This window comes from Quercus suber, unplaced genomic scaffold, assembly GCF_002906115.3.
Source record: "Quercus suber isolate HL8 unplaced genomic scaffold, Cork oak 2.0 scaffold_730, whole genome shotgun sequence".
NCBI classification, from domain to species: Eukaryota; Viridiplantae; Streptophyta; class Magnoliopsida; order Fagales; family Fagaceae; genus Quercus; species Quercus suber.
The window spans coordinates 116,090-139,027 of NW_027070170.1; the positions used below are offsets into that span (position 1 = coordinate 116,090).

Here is a 22,938-nt window from a genome sequence, read left to right on the forward strand (position 1 = left end):
TGAAGAAGTTGACAAGAACTTCTCTGTAGATAATATTTTCTTATTTCATCTTAATTAATAATGAAGATAAGATTAGATATTTTCTTGTAACCTATAATCTGAAGGAAGATTTTTCAAGTTAACAAAAGTTCTGTTAGAAGATAAATCTTAGGTAGGATATAAATCTTGTAATACATTGATTTCCTTATCATAAATTTAGTAAGAGAATAAATGATAAACTATAAGTTCATTGGGCATATTTCTTCTTATTATAATGAAGATATTAATCATTGTTGCTAAGATTAAATCTTGAAAATCATCTATTGTCTCTTACTGTAATACGTTATTAATTATTGTTGCTAAGTGATTTTTAATTATTATTTCTTAGAATACTTAATTTATTATTTATTAGTTATTGTTTTTACTCTTTTCAATTCTTCTATTTAATAATTCAACTCAACTTTGGCAGTTTATTGGTTTTTGTAATTCATTAAGAATAATTTTTGTTGTGTTTTTTTGCATTACCCTATTAAGAATTCAATAAAACAATACAATCATTGAAAAAAAAATTTGTCATCAGTCTCCACTATCCCACGCCCTACTTCTATTACCTCACACTTAATCAATACTACTATTTAAGGGGCTGCACCTGTTAGGACCGGATTTTTTTTGTTCCAAAATACCCCTATTTCTCTAAGTTTAAGTAGAGATAAAACTAAAGGATAATTTGGTAAAATATATGTCTAACTTGCAATAAAATATTGCCTACAAAATAGGCAATATTTAACTCCCACGTTTAACTCCAAGCATTACTCACGTTTACACTTTTCTTTTTTCAGTTTTTTTTTTTTTTTTTCCTTCCTTTATCAAGACTTAACTTTTTTTTTCTTTGCATTAAAAAAAAAAAAAAAACTTAATTTTTTTTTTCAATACCCAGTTTCCCTTAATCTCATCTCACGTTTGGGTTTTTTTTTTTTTTTTTTTCTTTTTTTGAAGAAAAAATATACTAAAAAGTAGAAGTCAATCATATCCAAAAGAAATCCAAAAAATTTCAAATACCACATTCAAACGAATCAAACCCACGTTCAACTTCTAAAAAAAAAAAAACCACGTTCAAATTTATCCCCAAAAAACCCCTCAAATATTTAACAAAACTTTTGGATAATTACAGCTAAAAAACTGAAGTTAAATAAAAAATAAAAAAAACACACACATCTGCCGTTATTGCAAAAAAAATAAAATAAAAAAATCAATTACCTTTATAAAAGAAAGAGTAAATGTTACCACAATTCTTATCTCAATCCAATTATCACAAAAATTATTTTTAGAACAATAAAAAAAACACTATTAAAAATTCATCCACTCTTTTACCCACGTACAAGTTTAAACTCCCCTCATATAAAAAAGAAAAAGAAAAAAAAAAAATTTAACTCCCCATTATCACCAAACAGTTAGAGTCTAGCAGTTACAATTTTATTTGACTCTGTCCATCCTTATCCTCACGTCCCATTTGCAAATTCAAATTAAAAACAAACAAACAAACAAAAAATCTTTGCTACGTTAAGAGCCCGAGAGGTCCGGTATCAAACCAAAAAAAAAAATGGCAGAGAAACGTGCAAAGAAGGCCATCACTCAAAATACAAAATAAAAGGTGGGTACTACTTTCCTATTCATTATTCATTGCCTTCCCCCGGAACAAGATTTGATTTTTTCACTGGTGAATTTTGTCAATTCTGTTCCTTACCGGCTTCGTTGATTGACTTTTGTTTGGAGATGTTATTTATACTCTTTCTATAAGACACTGTTCGATAGCTTCTTCTCCTTTCTCTAATCTGTCCTATGTATATTCTGTTATTGACATTTTAGTTTTATGTGTTGTGGTTTTCATAGGTTGTGATTTATTTATTTGTTTCAATTTGGTGGTGTGTAGGTGGAAATTTATTGGCAAGGATTTCATACAATTGTTGCTCTATCTCATTTATATGCTAGGCACCCTCTCTCCCTCTCATATTCTTTTTAAATTTTTAGTTTTTTTGTTTACTGCCCTTTTTTTTTCTTTATATTTTACAAATTCTTATATAATTCTATCAGCAAATTGTGGCATGTTAATTTTGTCTATTAGTTTTGTGTATTTTGTAGAAGATTTGCACGGACAAGGTCTTCTGATATTGGAGCAATGTTTTTTGCATTCAAATAAGTGAGAATCACAATTCAGGTAGATTGATATTCATGGGTATATCTATACCTTATTCTTTGAGTTTTTTTTTTTTTTTTTAGAATTTCTTATATAATTTTATTAGCAAATTAGCAAATAGGCCATTCCTTTTTCCATTGTGTTACTTTGTTATACTATTTTCAACAAGAAATAAACTTAATTGAGTTCCTTAATTAGGCCCTTAAAGAGGGATCAAAGCTACTAAATACAACATACTTGGAGTAGACGCTGAGTCAAATGATCAATTCTGTCCAAGTAAGGAATGAAATGGTCTATTTCTTCCCAAATTTGAAACCACTATCTAAAGCTATGAGAAAGCTTCTATTTTTTTTTTTTCTACTAAAGCTAATATTTAATCCAAAACAGAGACAACAGCAAGGAGGAATCTTAATGGGTTAATTCATGTTTAGGAATCTTAACGAGGCAAGGTTAGCTATGTGCTCCAAGTTATTTTTATTTTTAGGGGGGATTAATATTTTGATGCTTATGTATATATTGTTTTGTGTGTTATAATGTAGGATACATTGTCTACCAATGGTCAGAAGACACCTCAAAGCTATAACAAGTACAACAAGTGTTGGAGGTGTATTGCTGCTACTACAAGTGTTATTTTTGTAACTGAAACTACTACAAGGGCTGGAGAAGCAAGGGTTGCTGCTACAAGTGCTAGAGATTCAAGTTCAAAGTATGCAAGCCAAGCAAAAGAACAAACCTTGGACGATTTGAACTAGACATTAACAATAATCTGTTTTATGTAATCCACATACACTTGGTGGTGATAATTTTAGAGCCTTAGGTGATATAGATTATGTACCCGAAAATAATTTTGTAATTTTTTTTTTTTTTTGTCCTTAATATAATTCTGCAACTTTAGGTGATAATTCTCACCTATTTAGCTTGATTAAAGCTGCATTTTTACAAATTGCATATTTTAGGTGATATAAATGACTATGCTGCTACATTAATAGCATGGGAAACTCTTATGATACCTATTCTGTCAAACTTGAAAATATGTCATTGCTAAATGAAATACTTATTCCTTCAAATCTTAAGTAAAAAGGAATAAGGAGAGATGGAAGTGCCTAATTTTAAGGGACATAGATAAGTATCTAAAATTCAAGAGTGTTTAAATTAGTACTTTTACATATCCAACCTTATTATTTAATCTTTTTAAATGTATGAATTTGAGGGTATTTTGGTATGCAAAATGATGAGACCCAAATAAGGAATCATGTTATTAGTAATATAGACTAGCCTCTGAGCACGCGCTCACGCGCGTACTCAGAGGCTCTTCTATTTTTGGGTAAGGATTAAATTAGAACATTTATTATAATTTGGGATTATTACATTTTCTAATCACAAAAAAACCTAGGGGTGTGATGAGTATTATGTGTGTTGAAATAATTTTTCATCACACATAATACTCATCACACATAACTAGCCTCTGAGCACGCGCTCATGCGCGTGCTCAGAGGCTCTTCTATTTTTTGGGTAAGGGTTAATTTAGGGTATTTATTATAATTTGAGATTACTACATTCTCTAATCACAAAAAAAAAAAAAAAAAAAAAACCTATGGGTGTGATGAGTATTATGAGTGATAAAAAAAACCTAGGGGTGTGATGAGTATTATGAGTGATAAAATAATTTTTTCATCACACCCCTAGGTTTTTTTTTTTTTTTTTTTTGTGATTAGAGAATGTAGTAATCCCAAATTATAATAAATACCCTAAATTAACCCTTACCCAAAAATAGAAGAGCCTCTGAGCACCGCGTGAGCGCGGCTCAGAGGCTATTGTCTTTAAGTGTTTACACTTTACTACCCACTTAATTTTTTTAAAAAAAGATTTAAGATAAATAAATTACTAATTTTTGTTGTTGGACCTTTTTTTTCTTCTAGATTTTAAATCAAATTGGTTTGTTGTTGGGTTTTTTTTTTTTTTTTTTTTGGGGGGGGGGGGGGGGGGTTCTAAAAATGCCAAGATAAAGGTTAGTGTTGAATTGGTTCGTTGTTGGGCTCAAGGTTTAAAGTTTTATTTTGAGAAGTTTTATTTTAGTGGGTCAAAATAAAAAATTACAAAAAAAATAAATAAATTGCATACAACTTTTTTGGGGTCAAAAGTCAAGGGATTCATTTGAACCCCAGAAGCAATGTGACGCCGCCACTAATCCAACCACATGATTGTATTGATTAAAACACTTTTTTTAAGTGTTATCTTTTTCCAGTAACAACTAAATTTAACAATACATTTCATTGATCGATATAGCCACGCCACATGGTTAAATTATATTGAAGAACCTAAGTTAGGAACCTAAATAAATGTATAAACAGAAACAAGTCTCTACAGCATCATGCATGCTGTGCATCCACGCTTTAGGATGGGCTGGATCGTCTGGATGAATATGTTTATATTCAAAGGAAGCCTAGTTCCGGGCTAAGGCTTCTCTTATGCCATTATGTGAAAATTTCCAACTCCATTGGTGCTGGTCTAATTTGTTCTGGTTTGGTTTGACAAAGTTTATATTCCAAGGGAAAACCCGTTAAGACTTAAGACCAAGTCCTACTAGGCTGAATAAAAATTTCCCAACTTTAAGGGAAAAAAAACAAAGAATAAAAATTTCAGAGATGTTGAACTGAATAATAAAAATGGTGCTACAGTGTTAAACTGAGAAATTGAAATAATATCCACATTTCCACAAAAAACTTCCACTATTGATAGTCAATCAACTTGTATTTTTGGATTGACATCAACATCTAGACCACCGGGTCTTTTTTTTCTTTTTCTTTTAATTTTATTATGCAGTGGTTGAGAGAAATATCACACATATTGACTCCCATTCCTGCCTCATCAGTATCGGAAACCATTTTTTTAATTGCAAAAACCAGCTCTGGTTCATGGAAAACATGGCTCAGACAAGTGGCACAGAAGAAATGCTTGTTTTGATTCCTATACTTCTTCTCCTGCCTCTCCTCTTTTTCATCCTCAGGCATTTCAAAATTTTATCTTCACCACTCAAGTCCCCACTAGTTCCACCAGGTCCATATCCATGGCCAATCATTGGCAACATTCTCCAACTGGGAAAGAAGCCTCATGTCACTCTAACCCAACTTGCACTAAACTATGGTCCACTCATCTCATTGAGGCTTGGAACTACACTCATGGTAGTGGGATCATCACCTGCTGTTGCCAAGGAAATTCTCAAGACACATGATAGAGTCTTATCTGGCCGCCATGTTCCTAGTGTGTTCGCATACATGAGGTCAGAACTCAACAATCTATCACTTGGATGGTCTCTTGAGTGCAGTGGTCGATGGAAGTTTTTACGTACTCTCTGCCGAGCTGAACTGTTCTCAGGCAAAGCCTTGGAGTCTCAAGCATGTTTACAAGAGAAAAAGGTGATGGACATGGTGGAACTATTAGGCACAATGGAAGGTAAGGTGGTCAATATTGGAGAAGTGATATTTGCTACTGTGTTTAACATGTTAAGTAATGTTCTTTTATCTAGAGATTTTATCAGCTTGAAGGATGAAAGTGTGGGTGGAGGGTTGAAGGGACTCATAAGGAAACTCATGGAGGTGATTTCTGCCCCAGATGTGTCCGACTTTTTTCCAATTTTAGGTAGATTTGATCTTCAAGGTCAAAAAAAGAAGACCCTGGACTTAATTGGGAGTATCAGTTTTGCATGGGCAGATATCATCAAAGAAAGAAGAGAAAGAAAAGGAAGTGTTGTTTTGCAAGAACAAGACTTCTTGGATGTTATGATTGACAATAATTTTACAGACAAGCAAATCAATCAATTGCTCCTGGTTTGATCTCTCTCTCTCTCTCTCTCTCTATATATATATATGTGTGTGTGTGTGTGTGTGCGCGCGCGTGTGTGTGCGTGTGTGTGTGGGGTTTGATCTCTCTCTCTCTCTCTCTCTCTCTCTCTCTCTATATATATATATATATATATATACCTGTGTGTGTGCGTTGTGTGTGAAATTAGGAGATGAACAAGCTCCAGAGCTGGAAGAGCATTTCTTGGGCTCATGTTTACAAACTTGATTCAAGTTAGCCAAGCTGAGCTCATAGAAAATAGTATTTGGCTCAGAGGGAGGATGCATAAGCAAGGTGCTTGAGATACCGTCTCCCACTTCCAAGTATCAGGACACATTGAGTCCTTGATTTTGGTCTCTATTTTAACATCTTCTCCAATTTGTTTGTTAGAGTGCAGATAATTTAGGGACTTTATACGGTCAATATCATAATTAGGCATTTGACTTATATGCTTGTCCTTGAGATAGCATTTTTATCATGTATGCAGGAGCTCTTCTCTGCTGGTACAGAAACTAGTAGTTCAACAATTGTATGGGCAATGGCAGAACTAATAAAGAATCTAGAATCCATGAAAAAAGTTCGAGAAGAACTAGTGAGAGAAATCAAACAAGATGTGGTAAAGGAATTCCACCTTCCTCAGCTAAACTATCTACAGGCATCAGTTAAAGAAACGCTTAGGCTGCACCCTCCTGCACCACTACTACACTACCTCACCGTGCAATTGAATCATACCAAGTGACAAGCTACACTATTCCAAAGGATTCTCAAGTTCTAGTGAATGTTTGGGCAATTGGACGGGACCCCCTGTACTGGGAAGACCCTTTAGTGTTCAAACCAGAGCGCTTCCTCAACTCAGCTCTGGATTTCAAAGGGAACGATTTTGAATTTTTACCCTTCAGTGCAGGAAGGAGAATCTGCCCTGGTCTACCAATGGCTGCGAAAGTAGTACCCTTAGTTCTTGCTTCATTAATTCACTTCTTTGATTGGTCTCTTCCTCATGGATATGATCCTGAGAAGCTAGACATGAGCGAGAAATTTGGTGTAACTTTGAAGAAAGAACAGCCTTTATACCTCATTCCAAAAGTTAGAAAGTAAAGAAAACTATCATTCCAGTTTCCTCATCATGTGTACTCTTCAACTTAGTTTCTGGTAATAAACATGTAGTCTATGTGATTTGGGTCATATGTTACTAAGTTTTTATTTGGTTTTATCTTTATAAAGATGGTTTATTTTGTTTCCAGTGCCTTAAAGTTAAAAATTAGTTTCTGGTTTCAATGAGATTTGCCTTATTGCACCACCTCATGAGATCTATGCCCAAACAATGCTAATATACTGCCCAAATAATTCCCATCAGCAGCTATTATGTGAATAATTTTTGTATCACATTTTCACTTCTACAATATTCTTCCCTCCCCCCCCCCCCCCGGCGCAGGTCTCTTGCCTCTCTGAATGACTCATTTTAAGAGGTCTTGTGAGATCCATAGCCATTAATTAGAACTCAATAAACACTCTCTTTTTCTTTTTTGATAAGTAAGAAGAAAAATAGTCACCTATTATAGGATGAAGGATTGAAGAATAAGTTAACTAAACACAAATCAATGAAATCATATCATATATAACAAATCCAGTTTCTGACTACATGGTTCATGAGAAACCCTCCAACAAAGACAATAGAATGAAAAATGACTAACAAAGAATTTCAGCTTACATAAAGAATTAAAGAATAAACGCAAATTGACTCCAAATACTAGTGTCTGAAATCTAGGAATCTGACCTGCAACAACTGAAATCAGTATCGACCTACTGTATTCATACAAATAATTCTGACAACATTCTAGCACTTAAGATTTCAATAAATGCAAAAGATAAGTCCATGTTTGATTTTCCTTGTAGAATATTTTTTTAAGGCTTCTAGATCTACCCAAACTATGAATGAAATGAAATCCCTCTCCCTTAAGATTTGTATAAATGACACTGCCCTTTTTAGAGATCTGTACCAACCCCATGGACATTACCTTGTTTTGGATGAACCATGTAAATCCGGGAGTTTGTGTGTGTGCATTGAGCTTTTTCGTCTAATTTCTGTTGTTCACATCCATAGATCTTAGATTAGGTCTTCTGTAATCTATTCCCTAACATTAAAATTCCAGCCTCTTCTTAATGAGGGGCATTTTTCATTCTGCTCTTGGAAGTGACACTGAAAATGATTTGTCAGTGTATGTTTACTGCAGATTTTTCATTGTTTCCCTGTTCTTGATAATTTGTCAGATTAATTAGAGGTATATATCTTTTCTGCATTCATTTTTCACTCGTAGGTTTAATGCAGCAGACTTCTTAATGCAGTAAACTTCCAAAGGGACACACCATATGGTCCCTTAAGCACACAGGAAGTCCAAGCACCCAATATACACCCATACTTCATAGCCACCACACTTCTCTATAAAGAATTAGTTTCAGTGGCATACCACCAAAGCCAGTTCCCCAACGATGCATTATTAAAATGTGCAGGCTTCGCACAAAGTCTGCTTTTTCTTGGACTACTTGGTGAAATCCATCTTATCAAACTGATGTCGCGGAAGCCTGAAGAGAAACACACACGATGCTCTCTTTGATGGACAGAAACTAAACTGTTAGTTTCTGGGTAATAAACCTCGAATCCACGAGAGATTCCTTGAATCCACAAGGTGATAGGTCTGGAATCCACCAGAGAACACAATAGACACAAGTCTGAATTTTTATTAATAATAAACTATGAAAAACGTTTACAGACTTAGGGGCCTATTTAAGGGCTCCTTAAAACTTGACTGACAAGAAAATATAATCTAAAATAACTCTTAATTGATACCTAACCATAACAGGAATCAAATTTGACCTAAAAAGCATTAAATGCATCTAAAAACAAGGAAATAAATCACCTAAACCTAAAATAACGTTTTTTTACATAAAATACCAAAAATAATAATTTACAATAATTAAATAATAAATTGTGTCCTGCATCACAAACAAAGTCTGCTTTTTCTTGGACACTGACATTACACTTCATTAGTTCTATATGTGTTATATAGATATAGGTATATCATTGTGACACCTCATTCTCTCATAACAATGGTGAAGGGTGAGGTCATGGGTTCAAAATTCATTGTGTGTGTCTCTAACTTACCAATAAAAAAATTTGGAGTTTTTCATCAGTTATTGAGCCTCCCAAAATTGTGATTTGTCCTTACAACAATATCAAGTATTGTATTGCTCTAGATAAATCAGGTACGTATGGAAATCCTCTTTCCAAGGACACTTCCCATAAACTTAATTAAAAAGAGCATAACAAACACAGAGTCTTTCCCCACAATCATCAATACGGGAGGGGAAATTGTTAGAACACAACGGCCATTTTGAAACTTGAAAAGTAACATTTCCTAAAATAATTTTATATGGGTTTATCCTATTTCCACAGTTTATTATTATTACTTGTTAAAGATAAAGTTTTGAACAAAACAGCATCAATAGAAAAGAGAGCTAAAAAATTATGAAAAAAAAAAAAAAAAACCCATAATATGTAAATGATTAGATGATTATAGAAAAAGGAGAGGGAGAGACCTGGAGGTGGCGAGCTTGATGTGTTCCAGACCTTCTTGACGGCGTGGGTGCGAGAGGACTCGGTGCGCGCCGTCGAGGAATTTTCCGAGTTGAGAGAGAACTGAACCACCTTCTGACTGCCGATGTGGAACGAGCTTTGGTAGCAGTGAGAGAGACAGATCGCCTGTGTGAGTGAGCGAGAGAAGAGAGGGAGGCTGAGGTGAGGTATGCGACTGAGAGAGGCTGAGGTGAGGCTGACTGAACTGAGAGCGGGTGAGTGAGGAAGACGAAGAGGGTGAGTGAGAGTGGGAGAGGAGAGTGACTGTGAGAGAGAGGCGTTTAATTTGAAAATATCCTATTAAAACTCGACTTTNGAGGTGAGGCTGACTGAACTGAGAGCGGGTGAGTGAGAGAAGACGAGAGAGGGTGAGTGAGAGTGGAGAGTGGAGAGTGACTGTGAGAGAGAGGCGTTTAATTTGAAAATATCCTATTAAAACTCGACTTTCAGAGAGTCGAGGTCCAGGTGGCGCCACGTCAACGCCAGATGGCGTCTACGTGGAACTCGAGTTTTAGAAACTCGAGTTTTATGTGGATGCCACGTGGTATCACGCCACGTCAAACAGAAAAAATCGACCCTCAAAAAGTCGAGGTCTGAGCGCAAAATTCGAGTCTCAAAGACTCGAGGTGTTACTAATTTATATTGTTTCCAAACCGGGCCAACTAACTATATAGTTGGCTAATTATGGGTAATTACCCATTTCGTCCAAAGTAGTATATAGAGTTTTTTAAACAGACTTATAATATATTACATAACTAGAATTTCACTAGAGATCTTCCATCTTTGAGTGCTTGAGTATGTAGTATAGTCTCTCAATCCTATGCACACCAAGCTATTACAAGATTGTAGCGGGGAAAAAGTTACTACAAGGTGAAATATGGATATTACGAAGATTTAAAAACCACTAATTCAATCATTTGAAGTTGCATTGTTGTTTAAAAATTTGAAGATTTCTAAATAACTATTGGGATGTGGCAATGTGGGTGTCTTTATGGATGAATATTGAATACTACTACCAACATTTGGGTGGCCTAGTTGGAAAGATACTGGGCCGACAAGTCTCAAGATTTGGGTTCGAGCCTCAACAACTAATTGTGTGTTAGTGTTTTTTATATCCTATCTTCATCTCAAATGGTTCAAAAGAATAATAATTGAGTTTCTCATAGACCGAAAGTATGGGGTCTCACCCGAAGCGAGTAGAGTGCTATTATGGTCACGCTCAAGTAAGGAAGCTACACTGGTCACCCCCCCTCTACCCATTTTTTGTTTACCAAAAAACAAATTGAATACTATTGAAAATTTGGCTGAAAAGTGATTAAAAAAAACACTTTGAGAATGCTTGGTAGGTAGTCAATTTTTTAGTGAATTTTAACTTAAAGATTCTCAATCCTATTGAAATTGAATGACTAGTTGAGACTCTCTCTCTCTCTCTCTCTCTCTCTCTCTCTCTCTCTCTCTCTCTCTCTCTCTCTCTTCCGGAAGGAGGTAGCCTTTGACTTGGGAGCAATGGCCCACTAAATTTAAAAAAAAAAATTTTATAATATTTACTACGTATTAATTTTAATAATTTTGTTCTATAAAATTACACTTTATCATCTTAATAATATTATTAATATTTAATACTTTTAATAGTGATGTTATAGTTACAAATTTTTTCTACAATATTTTTTAAAACTATTGAGTTAACAAATTCTTGTTGATTCGCATATAGACCCTTTTTTATTTATCAATAACTACTTAACATATCAATAATTTGTAAGAAAAAAAAAATGTAACTCTAGCATTTTTTTTCTTTTTAAAGACCATAAAAAAATCTATAAGTTTAAATTTTTAAACAAAATATACAAGCCCAAAAAAATTAGCCCAATAACAAAAATTACCAATAATAAAGCTAAAAAAAAATTAAATCTAATCAATCAATTTTACCCAAAATAAACAAACTGGCCTTTTTAAAAATTTCAAACAAAATAATTGTCCTTACCCAACAACACACATCAAAGTCACAAAAAAAAAAAAAAAAAAACCACAATGGCTAAGCCACTATACACAACTAGCAACAAAGTCACTCCCTAACTACAAATCCTGGTTTCTCTCCGATGTAGGCTAGCCTAATTCACCATATCATATGGTCACTCACACCTTTTGCGCATGTGGTCACCACAAGTCGACACCTAGATTGAAAAATGAAAACTCACCTTGCATGTGACTCTTTTTTTTTTTTTTTTTTTTTTAAAGACCTTCCCCATATGATTTGATTTAACACCCAAAAAAGAATGTTCTATCCGTGAAGGAAAAGTAGAAAACAAATTCTATTCAGAAAATGAAAAGGAATAACGCAACGTCCGCCCACCAATCACTCCTTGTGACCCAAGTTATGGCCCAAGGGCCAAGGTCAGTCTTTCTCTCTTTAGTTTTTTTTTTTTTTGCGAAAAGCACATTTTAGTCCCTACATTTTAAGGTGATTTCCGTTTTGGTCCCTAAGTTTTATTTTTACCGCATTTAGTCCCTATCCTGAAAAGCGGTTCCATTTTTGTCCCTCCCGTTACATCGTAAACGGATTTTGCTGACGTCGCAAACGGAATTGATACAAAATGATAAAATAATAGCTACAGTAAATATTGGTGATCACTGTTAGTTACTCCCCGCCTTAGTAGTCACGTGTCCCTCATGTGACCATCACTAACCTCCCTAACCCAAATAAAACCCCAAATCACGCCAATACCAAATAGAAATCCCTAACCCCCAAATTTCCTTAGCTTCTCGCTCATCAGTCACAACACAGATTGAAGTTCCTCAGCTCCTCGCTCCTTGCTCATCAGCTCCTCGCTCACCACACAGCAGAAAACCATCTTCAAATCAACTGCTTTCCATGGATTCAAGCTCGATGTCGTCGAGTGGAAGCTTGAGGAAAAGGGGCCCAACCCGATGCTTCTGCTCGGAGAAACCCGTTTTGGTCGTTTCGTGGACACCTGACAACCCTGGAAGAAGGTTCTACGGGTGTCCAAATTACTGGGTAAGATAGTGATTTTGTGTGGGTTTTAAAATTTTTTCTGGGTTTTAATATTTTTTCTGGGTAAGGTCGTTTTGTGTAATGTTTTTAAATTTCTATATAGTTTNACGATACGGACACAAATGTCAAATTTTTTTATTCTTTGTTTATTCACCAGGTTTTCTCTCTCATTCATTCTTCACTCTGACTCTCTCTCTCTCTCTCTCTCTCTCTCTCTTTTATCTCATATTTACTCTCATCTTCATTCTTTTCCCTTTGCATCTGAGTTTTTCTCTCTTGCCGATCTCGCCGAAGTTGCCAATCGTCTCGCTAATCTCGCCGATCTCGCCGGAGCCACAGTCGTCCTCCACAGCTCCCTCTTCACTCTCATTCTCTTCCTCTCTCATCCTCAAGCTGCCTGAAGTCGATCTCGCCTAAGCCACTTGGAGCCGCCGAAATCGATCTCGCCTGAAGCTGCCTGAAGCCGATCTCGCCGCCTGAGCTGTGGGTTTGTTTTGATTTGGGATGGGTTTTGAGGTTTGTGTATGTGGTGGGTTGTGGTTAGTTGTGGCAGTGGTACTGTGGTTGTGTGGAAATTTGGTGGTTGTGGCAGCAATTTGGCAGTTGTTGTCGTTGGAGGAGTTTAATATATTATTTTAATGTAGTGAAAATATTATTTTAATGTATAGAAGGGAAAATAGAACATCTGATAAATGGTATATTGTAAAATGACATGCTAAAATGATAAAGTAAATTTTAGTGTGTCAAAATTGCATTTTTTATAAGAGAGCTGATAAGAATGCTCTTAGCCTTGCTTGGTTTACTTGGGTCAAATCAACCTCTAAGTCCATCAAGCTTAAATCTTTCTCTCTTGGGCTTCATTTTCTCCAAGTTTTCCCATCTGGGTGTCTCTTGGTTTTGAGATTTGGTGGGACATTTTGGTTGTTCGGGCAAGGAATTCAATTGGGTTATCATTGTAAATTTAGTCTGATCGATTTAGTTTGAGGTATAAGTTTAGTGTTTTGTTGTTGAGAAAATTGAGATTTGGCAATTGGGTTTGTTCTAACAATTGCATTTGAATTAAGATTTTATGTGTTTTTGACTGCTTGATTTTGTAGTTAGTTGATTTTACTGATAGATACTCTGTTTGGTTGCCGAGAAAACTGAGGAAAAGAGTGAACTGTACTAGGTTGGTTGAGTAAAAACACTTTGTTTCCTCTGGTCACAGTCTTGTGAAGGCTCAAAGATTGTAAATTTTTTTCCCACATTAATTTTTCTTAGCAACCAAACTGAGAATAAAGATTTAGAATTTTTTGTAATTACATAAGCAATTGATGACTGTAGAGAATGCTTGTTGAATAGGGTAATCTGATTCACAATTGTGAAGATCTGGGCTTTTGATTTGAGAAAGAGACGTGTTTTTGAAGCATTAAGCTCTGAGGTATGCATTAGATCTTGTTGAGATTGAGGTATGGTCAGATGGGGAACGTGAAAACACAGTGCTTCTCGGTCAGCTGGAGTGGCAGATCGGAAAGGGAGAAGGCAGATCGGTGGGTATGGTATGGGAGAGAGATCGGATTGCTTGGTAGCTGAAGAAAAAGAAAGTAAAGGAAAAGGGTTTGGTCTGAGAAGAGGTAACATAGAGTTGTTGGTTTGATCAGTTAAAGGCTTTAGTGTGAAGTGACAAGACTTTGATCATGGGGCCCATTATTTGAGTGAATTTACGAGATTGCCACCGTAATTCTGTTTCTATAACTAAAACATTCAAAAGTTGTTTTCAGTTTTGTTAACTTATCACTTAAAAATAAGGGAATTGAGTGATGGAAACAAAACTTGAAAACAAATCCAAATAAACATTCTTTCCGTGGGTCTCACCATTTTTGAGTGATGAGAGATAAAAACAGGATGATGACTGATGAAAACACCAAAATCTAAGGCTTTGTTTGGTTAACTTTTTTTCATCATTCATCACTCAATTTCCGTAATTCATCACTCAAAAATACCTCAATTTCTTATAACTCTGTTTGGTAGTCTGTTTGGATGGGATATCTCAATGGGTTTTTCAATTCAATATCTCACCTTTATGTCACTCACTAGGTCCCACAAAAATCAATTTGCAGATCAGGTATACAGAACGGTCACAAGCCTACCTGCGTTGTCCCTTTTTCTCCTCTCCACGCCCTTTCCACAACATAATAAAAAACAAGATAGAGCAACTAAGGCACATCCATCTTTGATTCTAATATTTTTTTTGAAAAAGGTACATCCATCTTCCATTATAAGAATATCACATGAACCATGTTGAAAAATAGTATAATCAATAAGCAAATAAGCAGGGGAACCCACAACACGGATTAAGCAAAGAAAAAAATGATGATTAGTTTTCATAAAAAATGAGCAAAGCAGACATTGTTCATAATACTAATATTTTTTTAGAGCAAAGCAAACATTGTTTACATTGTTAAAAAATTAGCAAAGCAGGGGAACCCACAACATGAGAGGGTGATTAGTTTTCTTAAAAAATGATGATTAAAAAACCTAAATCTAAACCTCAAGGAATCTGTGTCGGTGTTTTGGTAGAGTTTTGGTACAGATAATTTTTTTCCCCCAAGCCAACAACAGAGCAAAGCAGACATTGTTCCTTTAAGTATCCATGGCTGTAACAAAGAAACGGGACAAAGAAACTTCTTAAAAAAAAAAAAAAAAAAAAAAAAGCATAAATGCTATACTTGAGTAGAGAGTAAAAAAAGAGGCATAAATAAACAAGAATTCATAGCCAAGTGAGCCAAGGTCTCAGTAAATACAACACAAAAAAAGAAGAAAAAAAAAAGGAGGAACATGGGAAAAATAAAAAAAAATAAAAAAAATAAAACCCAACAGGTGGAGGGCTGAATTTGGGTCTTACTAGAAACAAAATTGGTTCATGGAGCTGTGCTAAAGGTGCTGATCAGGGGAGAGCAAGGCTTCAGTTGTTATTGTGCTGTGGATTTGGGAGAAGGAAAAGGGTTCAGTGATGAATGAAGTAGTGAAGTGCTAGGTAGTTGGGAAAGTAAACACAAAAGTGCGTCTTGTTTGATGTAACGTAACACTGCTGTGGGACCCAAAACTTGATAAAAATTACGCCTATTGCCACTAAGTTAACATAACTCAAAACTTGAAAACAGTCCATGGGAGTTTCTGAGTTTGTTAACTCAAAAGCCAAAAAACTCAGTTTTGTTAACTGAGTTAACATGTAGGGAAATTAGCCAAACAGACATTATACATGCGGGGCCCACGGTTTTTGGGTTATGAGTTAACAAAACTCAATTTTGTTAACTGAATTTGGCAAAATCCAAACAACATCTAAACAGCCCTTAAACCTCAATCTCTTATTCAACCATCAAAGACTTTACTAGTTGAGTTAACTGGAACCCATAATTATTGGTTTTAATTTAAATCTATCATTGAATTTTTTTTTTTGGCCCATTAATAACAACATGTTACAACTTAATACTTATAATTTGTTATGAAAATGTTGTAAACATAGCATTTCTCTACATTTTAAGATCGCTATCAATTTAATATTTGTTAATTTCAACTTGCAGTCAATTTCTAATTGTGAATTCACAATAGAGACCAAATTAGTGCAAGTTGAAAATAACATTGATCAAAATGATTGCTATAAAAATATATGAACCAAATTGACAATGACTCAAAAATGTAGAAACCAAAATTGTATTTTTTGCATTTTTTTTTAAAAAAAATAGGTAAAATTAAGAAGAGGATGAGGAGAATGTGGGGATAAAACCAAAGCAGTATCTTATACATCTACTATATACAACATCGCTTGCATATTGTGTAAATACACACAATGTGATCTATTACATGCAATCTCACATTTTTTGGATTTATGTAATGTAAGAGAAATGATGCATGTAATATATACATAAAAAAATACTTCTTTTTTTTTTTTTTGTACGAATTACAAACATAAAATACCATTATTAAATGTCATTATTATTAGGTGTACAGTGATATTGAAATTACACCTTTTTCCATTTAGACTTGATACCAAATTTTGAATATAAGATATAATATATTAAAAAGTTCGTGAATAAAATTTCTGATGTTCTAAAAAAAATTATACGATAAAATAGTAATTTAAAAAGTTATTTATTTATCCAATTAATCACACGCCTAATAAGGTTTTTTTTTTTTTTTTTTTAAATTTTTTATATTAAAATATAGAGTAACTTAAGCATTTTCCAAACTATTTTTTTTTCCGACTTTCCAACAGTGAGTGTTTAAAAGATGTATAACTATTGAAAATTTGAAATGACGTTAACTTTCCTTGAATCTGATATTCCTTGTATAACTATTATCCAACTCACTGAATTCAATACAACTTTCCAAACTACCTTATGAAATGAAATCAAAATAAAATAACTATGAAAAACTACATTCTACATCAACTAAGGTTTCTCTGTCTCTAAGAAAGGTGGTTTTCCTTCTCTTAGACAGTAGAATTGCAGTACCTTCTTGTAAGGTCTTTTCTCCCCTTGCGTGACAGTGTTACGTGTAGGGCTTGTTGGTTAATCTTTTTCAGGGGTTTGGGAAACAGTATTCTCTTTATCTTTTCTTTATCTAAAAGAAAAACCTATCTTTTCCTTTTCTTTTCTCTCTTTGCCGATGGAAGATCTCGCACGACAGTGGAACTGCCTCTCTCTGTCTGAAAAGGAGGAGGGGGGGGGGGATGTTTGCTTCAAGAAAGATAGATGCTCAAAGGAATATATAGTAGCAGCACAGTTTTTCACCAGACGTGCGTTAAGCATGGATGCAGTGGCAAGGACGTTTAAACCACTGTGGAGGGCAGACAATGGTTTTACGGTGAGTAACGAAGGTTCGCATAAGGCTCTATTTGTGTTTGACAACAAGGAAGATGTGGATCGAATCCTATCCAGTGAGCTATGGAGCTTCGATAAATATTTGGTGGTCTTGGAGAGATACGAGAGACAAACTCCTCTGGAAGATCTGAAGTTCGATAAGGCATCTTTCTGGGTTCAAGTGCATAATATTCCCATTGGCTATAGGAACAAATCTGTCGCTGAAGATATCTGTGAAGCGATAGGTCAGGTTGATCGATCAACTAGTACTTCAGTTAGCGAGGGAGGCAATTACATCAGAGTTCGAGTAACACTAGATGTATACCAGCCGCTTTGTCGAGGACGGATTGTCACCTTTGAGGAAGGTGGAAAAATATGGGTTAACTTCAGGTATGAACGTTTGCCTAATATTTGTTATTGGTGTGGATGTTTTGACCATGGTGACAGGGACTGTGACATCTGGATTCAAAGTAAAGGCACACTGAGGATGGAAGAACGGCAATTTGGATCGTGGATACAAGCGGTCCAGTCAGGTCCACCAAAGAAAAATGTGGTTCGGGTTTTAGGGTACTATGAAGACAGGACAGAGAACTTGTCTACACGGCGGTGGAGGGAGATGAAATCAAGTCCGGCGGCGGCGGGTTCAAGCCCAAAGTCAAATTCAGCTATCCAAATGAATAAGGAAACAGCTGATACAGTTGCGGAATCTATGGACCCCAAAAATATAAATCCCCATAATCCGGCCTTTGCAACAGAATTTTCCACACCAGTTGTTCAGAATCACGGAAATCAAGGAAGGGATTTTGATGCGGAAATCAGGGAGATTGACACAGAACTCGGAATTTATGAGGGACCCCAACATTTAGGTTACACCGAGAATGCAGTGCCTTTGTATGAAAACTCCCAGTCTTTCAATATGGAAAATCTGAGATATGAGCTGGCACCCAATCAGGCTCTTTTTGAGACCCCACCCCATGACGTGACCAACTTCAGCCATGCATCCCCACCCCATGACGTGACCAACTTCAACCATGCATCCCATGACGTGACCAACTTCAACCATGCATCCCATGACGTGACCAACTTCAACCATGCATCCCCACCCCATGATGTGACCAACTTCAACCATACACCCCTACCTAATGATAAACCATCCCAACCAAAATGGAAGCGCCTAATCCGTGAGACTTATGGAAAGGACCCCACCACAGTTGATCTGATTGGTTCGAAGTGGCAGATTAATATGGTCATTGATATAAGTGAGTCACTATGCAAGAAGCTCTTGGTCGCAAACAAAGACAATGACAACTACCAAAGAATGGCGGAGGCTGATTCTTAGCCCCGCCAAGCGCAATGAGTTGCATTGTATGGAACTGTAGAGGGCTTGGGAACCAACTAACAGTTCAAGAACTTGCAGAGGTAGTGACTGCAAAAGCTCCCGTTGTCGTGTTCCTAGCCGAAACACTGGCAGACGAAGCTAGGCTAGATTTTGTGAAAGACTGGATTCGTTTTGATAAAAAATTTGTTGTTCAGAGGGTTAATAGAGGCGGAGGTTTAGTCATATATTGGAAGAATGACTTGGTGGTTGATGTGGTTTCCTCTTCCTTGAACCACATAGATGCGATCATAAATAAAGACTTAGAGGCAGCTTGGCGCTTTACCGGTTTCTACGGCGAACCGGAGACTCATAAACGGTATGAATCTTGGGACTTACTTTGCAATTTGCATCACCAAAATTCACTGCCTTGGCTGTGCGCCGGGGATTTCAATGAAATCTTAAAACAAGGTGAGAAGCTAGGGGGACGAACAAGACCACCGGGACAAATGCAACTTTTTCGAGACATATTAGATGAATGTGGACTCATGGACATTGGTTTCAAGGGCTCTCCTTATACCTGGAGTAAACTATATAACAATGGGGATTCGATTTGGGAGAGTTTAGACAGAGCAGTGGTCTCTTATGAATGGTTTTCAAAATACCCAGGTACTCGGGTTCACCATGTGGACAGTACAACTTCAGACCACAAGATTCTATGGATTGAACAGTCAGACTTGGATTGCTCAAAGAGAAAGAGGCTTTTTAGATTTGAAGAAATGTGGCTAGGTGACAAGGGATGTGGGGAGACGGTGGAAGGAGTTTGGCAAGTAAACTATGAAGAGGAAGGAAATAACAGGGTGGTTAAAAAGGTTGAAATGTGTGGGAAGACATTAACTCAGTGGAGTAAGGATTGCTTTGGCAACGTAAAAAAGCAACTAGAGAAAAAAAGAAGAGAATTGATACGGGTAGAAAAAATGGTTCTTCAAGGGGGAAACTCGGGCAGATTGGTTGAGCTCAAAAAAGAAATTAATTCTTTAATGGACAAAGAGGAAAGAATGTGGCGACAGAGGTCACGCACCTTGTACCATAAAGATGGTGACCGTAATACTCGTTTTTTTCACTATCGGGCAACTCAAAGAAGGCGCAAAAACCTCATCACTGGAATTAAAGATCAATCTAATAACTGGTACACAAAACCAGAGAAAGTTTCGAACATATTCATGACATATTTTCAGCAAATTTTCTCGTCCTCCAACCCAGAAATTGCCGAAACAGATTTGGACTCCATACCGCGGGTTGTCACAGTTGAAATGAACGAGGATTTGACTGAAAACTTTCAAGCATGGGAAGTTGAGTTGGCTTTGAAGCAAATGGCACCGCTTAAAACACCGGGACCGGATGGTATGCCGCCATTATTTTATCAGAACTTTTGGGATTTGGTAATAGGTGATGTAATTCATGATGTGTTGTGTTTTTTAAATTCGGGTTCCCTTCCAAACTCACTAAATCACACATTCATCACTTTGATTCCAAAAAAAAAAAAATCCAGAGTATGTTACTGAGTTTAGACCTATAAGCTTATGTAACGTGCTTTATAAGATTTTTTCAAAAGTTCTTGCTAACAGGTTGAAGAGAGTTCTCCCCAGCATTATCTCGGAGCATCAAAGTGCCTTTCTGAAAGGGCACTTAATTATTGATAACATTTTGGTTGCTTTCGAAACACTGCATTATATGAAAAATCACAACTCTGGAAATTCAGGGTTCATGGCGCTAAAACTCAATATGAGTAAGGCATATGACTAAGTTGAATGGTCTTTCTTAAAAGCGGTAATGGTACAGATGGGGTTTAATGATCGGTGGATAGGCTTAGTCATGGAGTGTATCACCTCAGTCACCTACTCAATTTTGATCAATGGGGAACCTAGTGGAGAAATAAGGCCAAACCGGGGCATCCGCCAAGGTGATCCATTATCACCATATTTATTTCTGCTATGCTCAGAGGGCTTACACAGGATGATTCACAAAGCAAAGGAGGAAGGTGATATTTAAGGGGTATCTATTTGCCGCAACGGCCCTAAACTAACACACTTATTTTTTTGTAGATGATAGCCTTCTATTTTGCAGGGCTACCACTCATGAGTGTGAAAAGGTGATGGATATTCTCTCATCTTATGAAAAAGTGTCGGGGCAAAAATTGAATAGATATAAAACTTCACTCTTTTTTAGCAAGTCCACCCCAAATGAAGTGCAGAGGCAGATTATGGAAGCTCTTGGAGTTAATGACTTGAAGCAATATGAAGATTATTTGGGCTTGCCGGCTATGGTAGGGAGGAACAAAAGAGCTAGCTTTGATCAATTGAAGCAAAAAATTTGGAAGAGATTGCAAGGTTGGGAGGGTAAGCTCTTGTCACAAGCGGGTAGGGAAGTGCTCATTAAATCGGTCATCCAAGCAATCCCCACATATACTATGAGTTGCTTTAAACTCCCTATCACCTTGGGTCATGAGATTGAGACACTAATACGGAAGTTTTGGTGGGGGCAAAGGGGAGATAGGAGGAAGACTCATTGGGTGAGATGGGACGACATGTGCCAACATAAAGATCAAGGCGGGATGGGGTTTAAAGATTTGACAATGTTTAATGAGGCGATGCTGGCGAAGCTAGCTTGGAGACTTCTTCATGATGATGACTCTTTGTTCTACCGTGTCTTCAAGGCTAGATTTTTTCCCAGAGTTTCCTTTCTAGAAGCAAAGGATTCGTCCTCCACTTCTTATGCATGGAAGAGTATTCTAAAAGGCAGGGAAGTCATTCAAAAGGGGGCCTTTTGGAGAGTGGGAGATGGGAAGCAAATAAAGATTTGGGGAGACAATTGGCTGCCAACACAATATTTAGCTAAAATAACTACTCCGGTTATTTTTGGACAGGAAAATTCGAATGTGGAAATGCTCATTAACCCGGTAACTAGGAGATGGAGGGAAGAGGTTATTGATCATGTTTTTAATGTGCAGGATGCAGTGGCCATTAAAAATATTCCCTTGAGCTTGACAAACCAATCGGATGCACTAGTTTGGCCGTTTACGCCCTCCGGCAAATACTCAGTTAAATCCGGATACCGGTTTTTATTTGAGACCTCTGCCCAATCCCAAAGAACAGCCCAAGATTCAGCATTTTGGAAGAATTTATGGAGTCTGGAAGTGCCTAGTAAGATCAAGAATTTTGTATATGGCGAGCTAGTAGAGAAGCATTGCCGGTGAAAGCAAATTTATGTCTTCGACGGATCACTTCGGATGGTCAATGCGAAATATGCAGAACAGGGGATGAAGATTGCTCACATGCTCTTTTCTTTTGTTTTGATGTGCAGGTAATGTGGAATGCTAATCCTCAATGGCGGTGGCTTTCGGAGATGACAGGACGAAGCATCAAGGATATTTTCAAACGAGCCTTTGAAGAAAAAATGGATGTTGCTCTGCTGGCATTCACGAGCTGGGCTATATGGAATAGACGTAATCAGGTGCGGCTCAAGGAAACGGCATGCCCACTTGATCAGATACATGCCCTGTCAAAAGATAGGACACATGAATTTCAGCTTTTGCACCCACCAGTTGGAACGCCACAGCACAAGAACCATGTTAGATGGAGACCACCAGACAGAGGCTCATTCAAAGTTAATTATGACGGACCCATCTCTACCCAGCAAGTGAAGGCTGGTATTGGCGTCGTAATCAGGAATGAAGATGGCGCTATAATGGCTTCGATGATACAACAACTGCCACTCCCAACAACAGTGGCCCAAGTCGAAGCGTTAGCCGCGAGGAGAGCAGTCGAATTTGCACTTGAACTTGGTATGACTAAAGTAATCATGGAAGGAGACTCTGAAGTTATTTGCAAGGAACTCCAAGATCCCAGCACATCTCTGGCTTCACACGGACATATTATACAAGATATTAAATGTCTGTCAAATGCTTTCCAATGTATTAACTTTTCTCATGTACGCCATTAGGGTAATACTGTAGCACAGGCTTTGGCAAAAATGGCTGTTACGGAGCCAAATCAAACTGTCTGGATGGAAGATGTACCACGAGACATCCACCATATTGTTCAGGCTGATTTAGCCACCTTTGAGTAG

At 36.6% G+C, this 22,938-nt stretch overlaps 2 protein-coding genes and 1 long non-coding RNA gene across 5 annotated transcripts; all 3 read left to right on the forward strand.

Annotated features, from left to right (window-relative positions):
- The first annotated feature begins 1,089 nt into the window (after positions 1–1,089).
- Positions 1,090–3,054, forward strand: LOC111999484 (uncharacterized). Of its 3 annotated transcripts, none has more exons than XR_010626253.1 (5): positions 1,090–1,630; positions 1,910–2,194; positions 2,372–2,449; positions 2,561–2,622; positions 2,713–3,054. It is a non-coding gene; the product is annotated as an uncharacterized LOC111999484 (long non-coding RNA). The 3 variants fall into 3 exon arrangements; XR_010626254.1 differs by lacking the exon at positions 1,090–1,630 and adding an exon at positions 1,631–1,696; XR_002881603.2 differs by lacking the exon at positions 1,090–1,630 and having other exon boundaries at positions 1,637–2,194; positions 2,713–3,052.
- A 1,894-nt stretch (positions 3,055–4,948) lies between these two features.
- Positions 4,949–7,291, forward strand: LOC111999473 ((S)-N-methylcoclaurine 3'-hydroxylase isozyme 1-like). Its single transcript, XM_065766674.1, is given in 3 exon segments — positions 4,949–6,000; positions 6,501–6,716; positions 6,719–7,291. Coding segments are annotated over 3 exon segments (1,518 nt in total). The 5' UTR covers positions 4,949–5,088; the 3' UTR covers positions 7,109–7,291.
- Positions 7,292–18,848: 11,557 nt separating this feature from the next.
- LOC112004687 (uncharacterized) lies at positions 18,849–22,938 on the forward strand. Its single transcript, XM_024036921.1, has 4 exons — positions 18,849–20,214; positions 20,916–22,030; positions 22,174–22,665; positions 22,813–22,938. The coding sequence occupies exons 1-4, from the start codon at positions 18,849–18,851 to the stop codon at positions 22,936–22,938; spliced, it is 3,099 nt and encodes a 1,032-aa protein (XP_023892689.1).

What these genes read in the sequence shown, in the direction of transcription:
- LOC112004687 (XM_024036921.1), top strand. Translation starts at nt 18,849, where the DNA reads ATGAGTTGCATTGTATGGAACTGTAGAGGGCTTGGGAACCAACTAACA. An exon ending in CTAGTAAGATCAAGAATTTT is followed by an intron (nt 22,031 to 22,173) that starts GTATATGGCGAG and finishes TTTGATGTGCAG; the next exon opens with GTAATGTGGAATGCTAATCC. An exon ending in TTGAACTTGGTATGACTAAA is followed by an intron (nt 22,666 to 22,812) that starts GTAATCATGGAA and finishes GTACGCCATTAG; the next exon opens with GGTAATACTGTAGCACAGGC.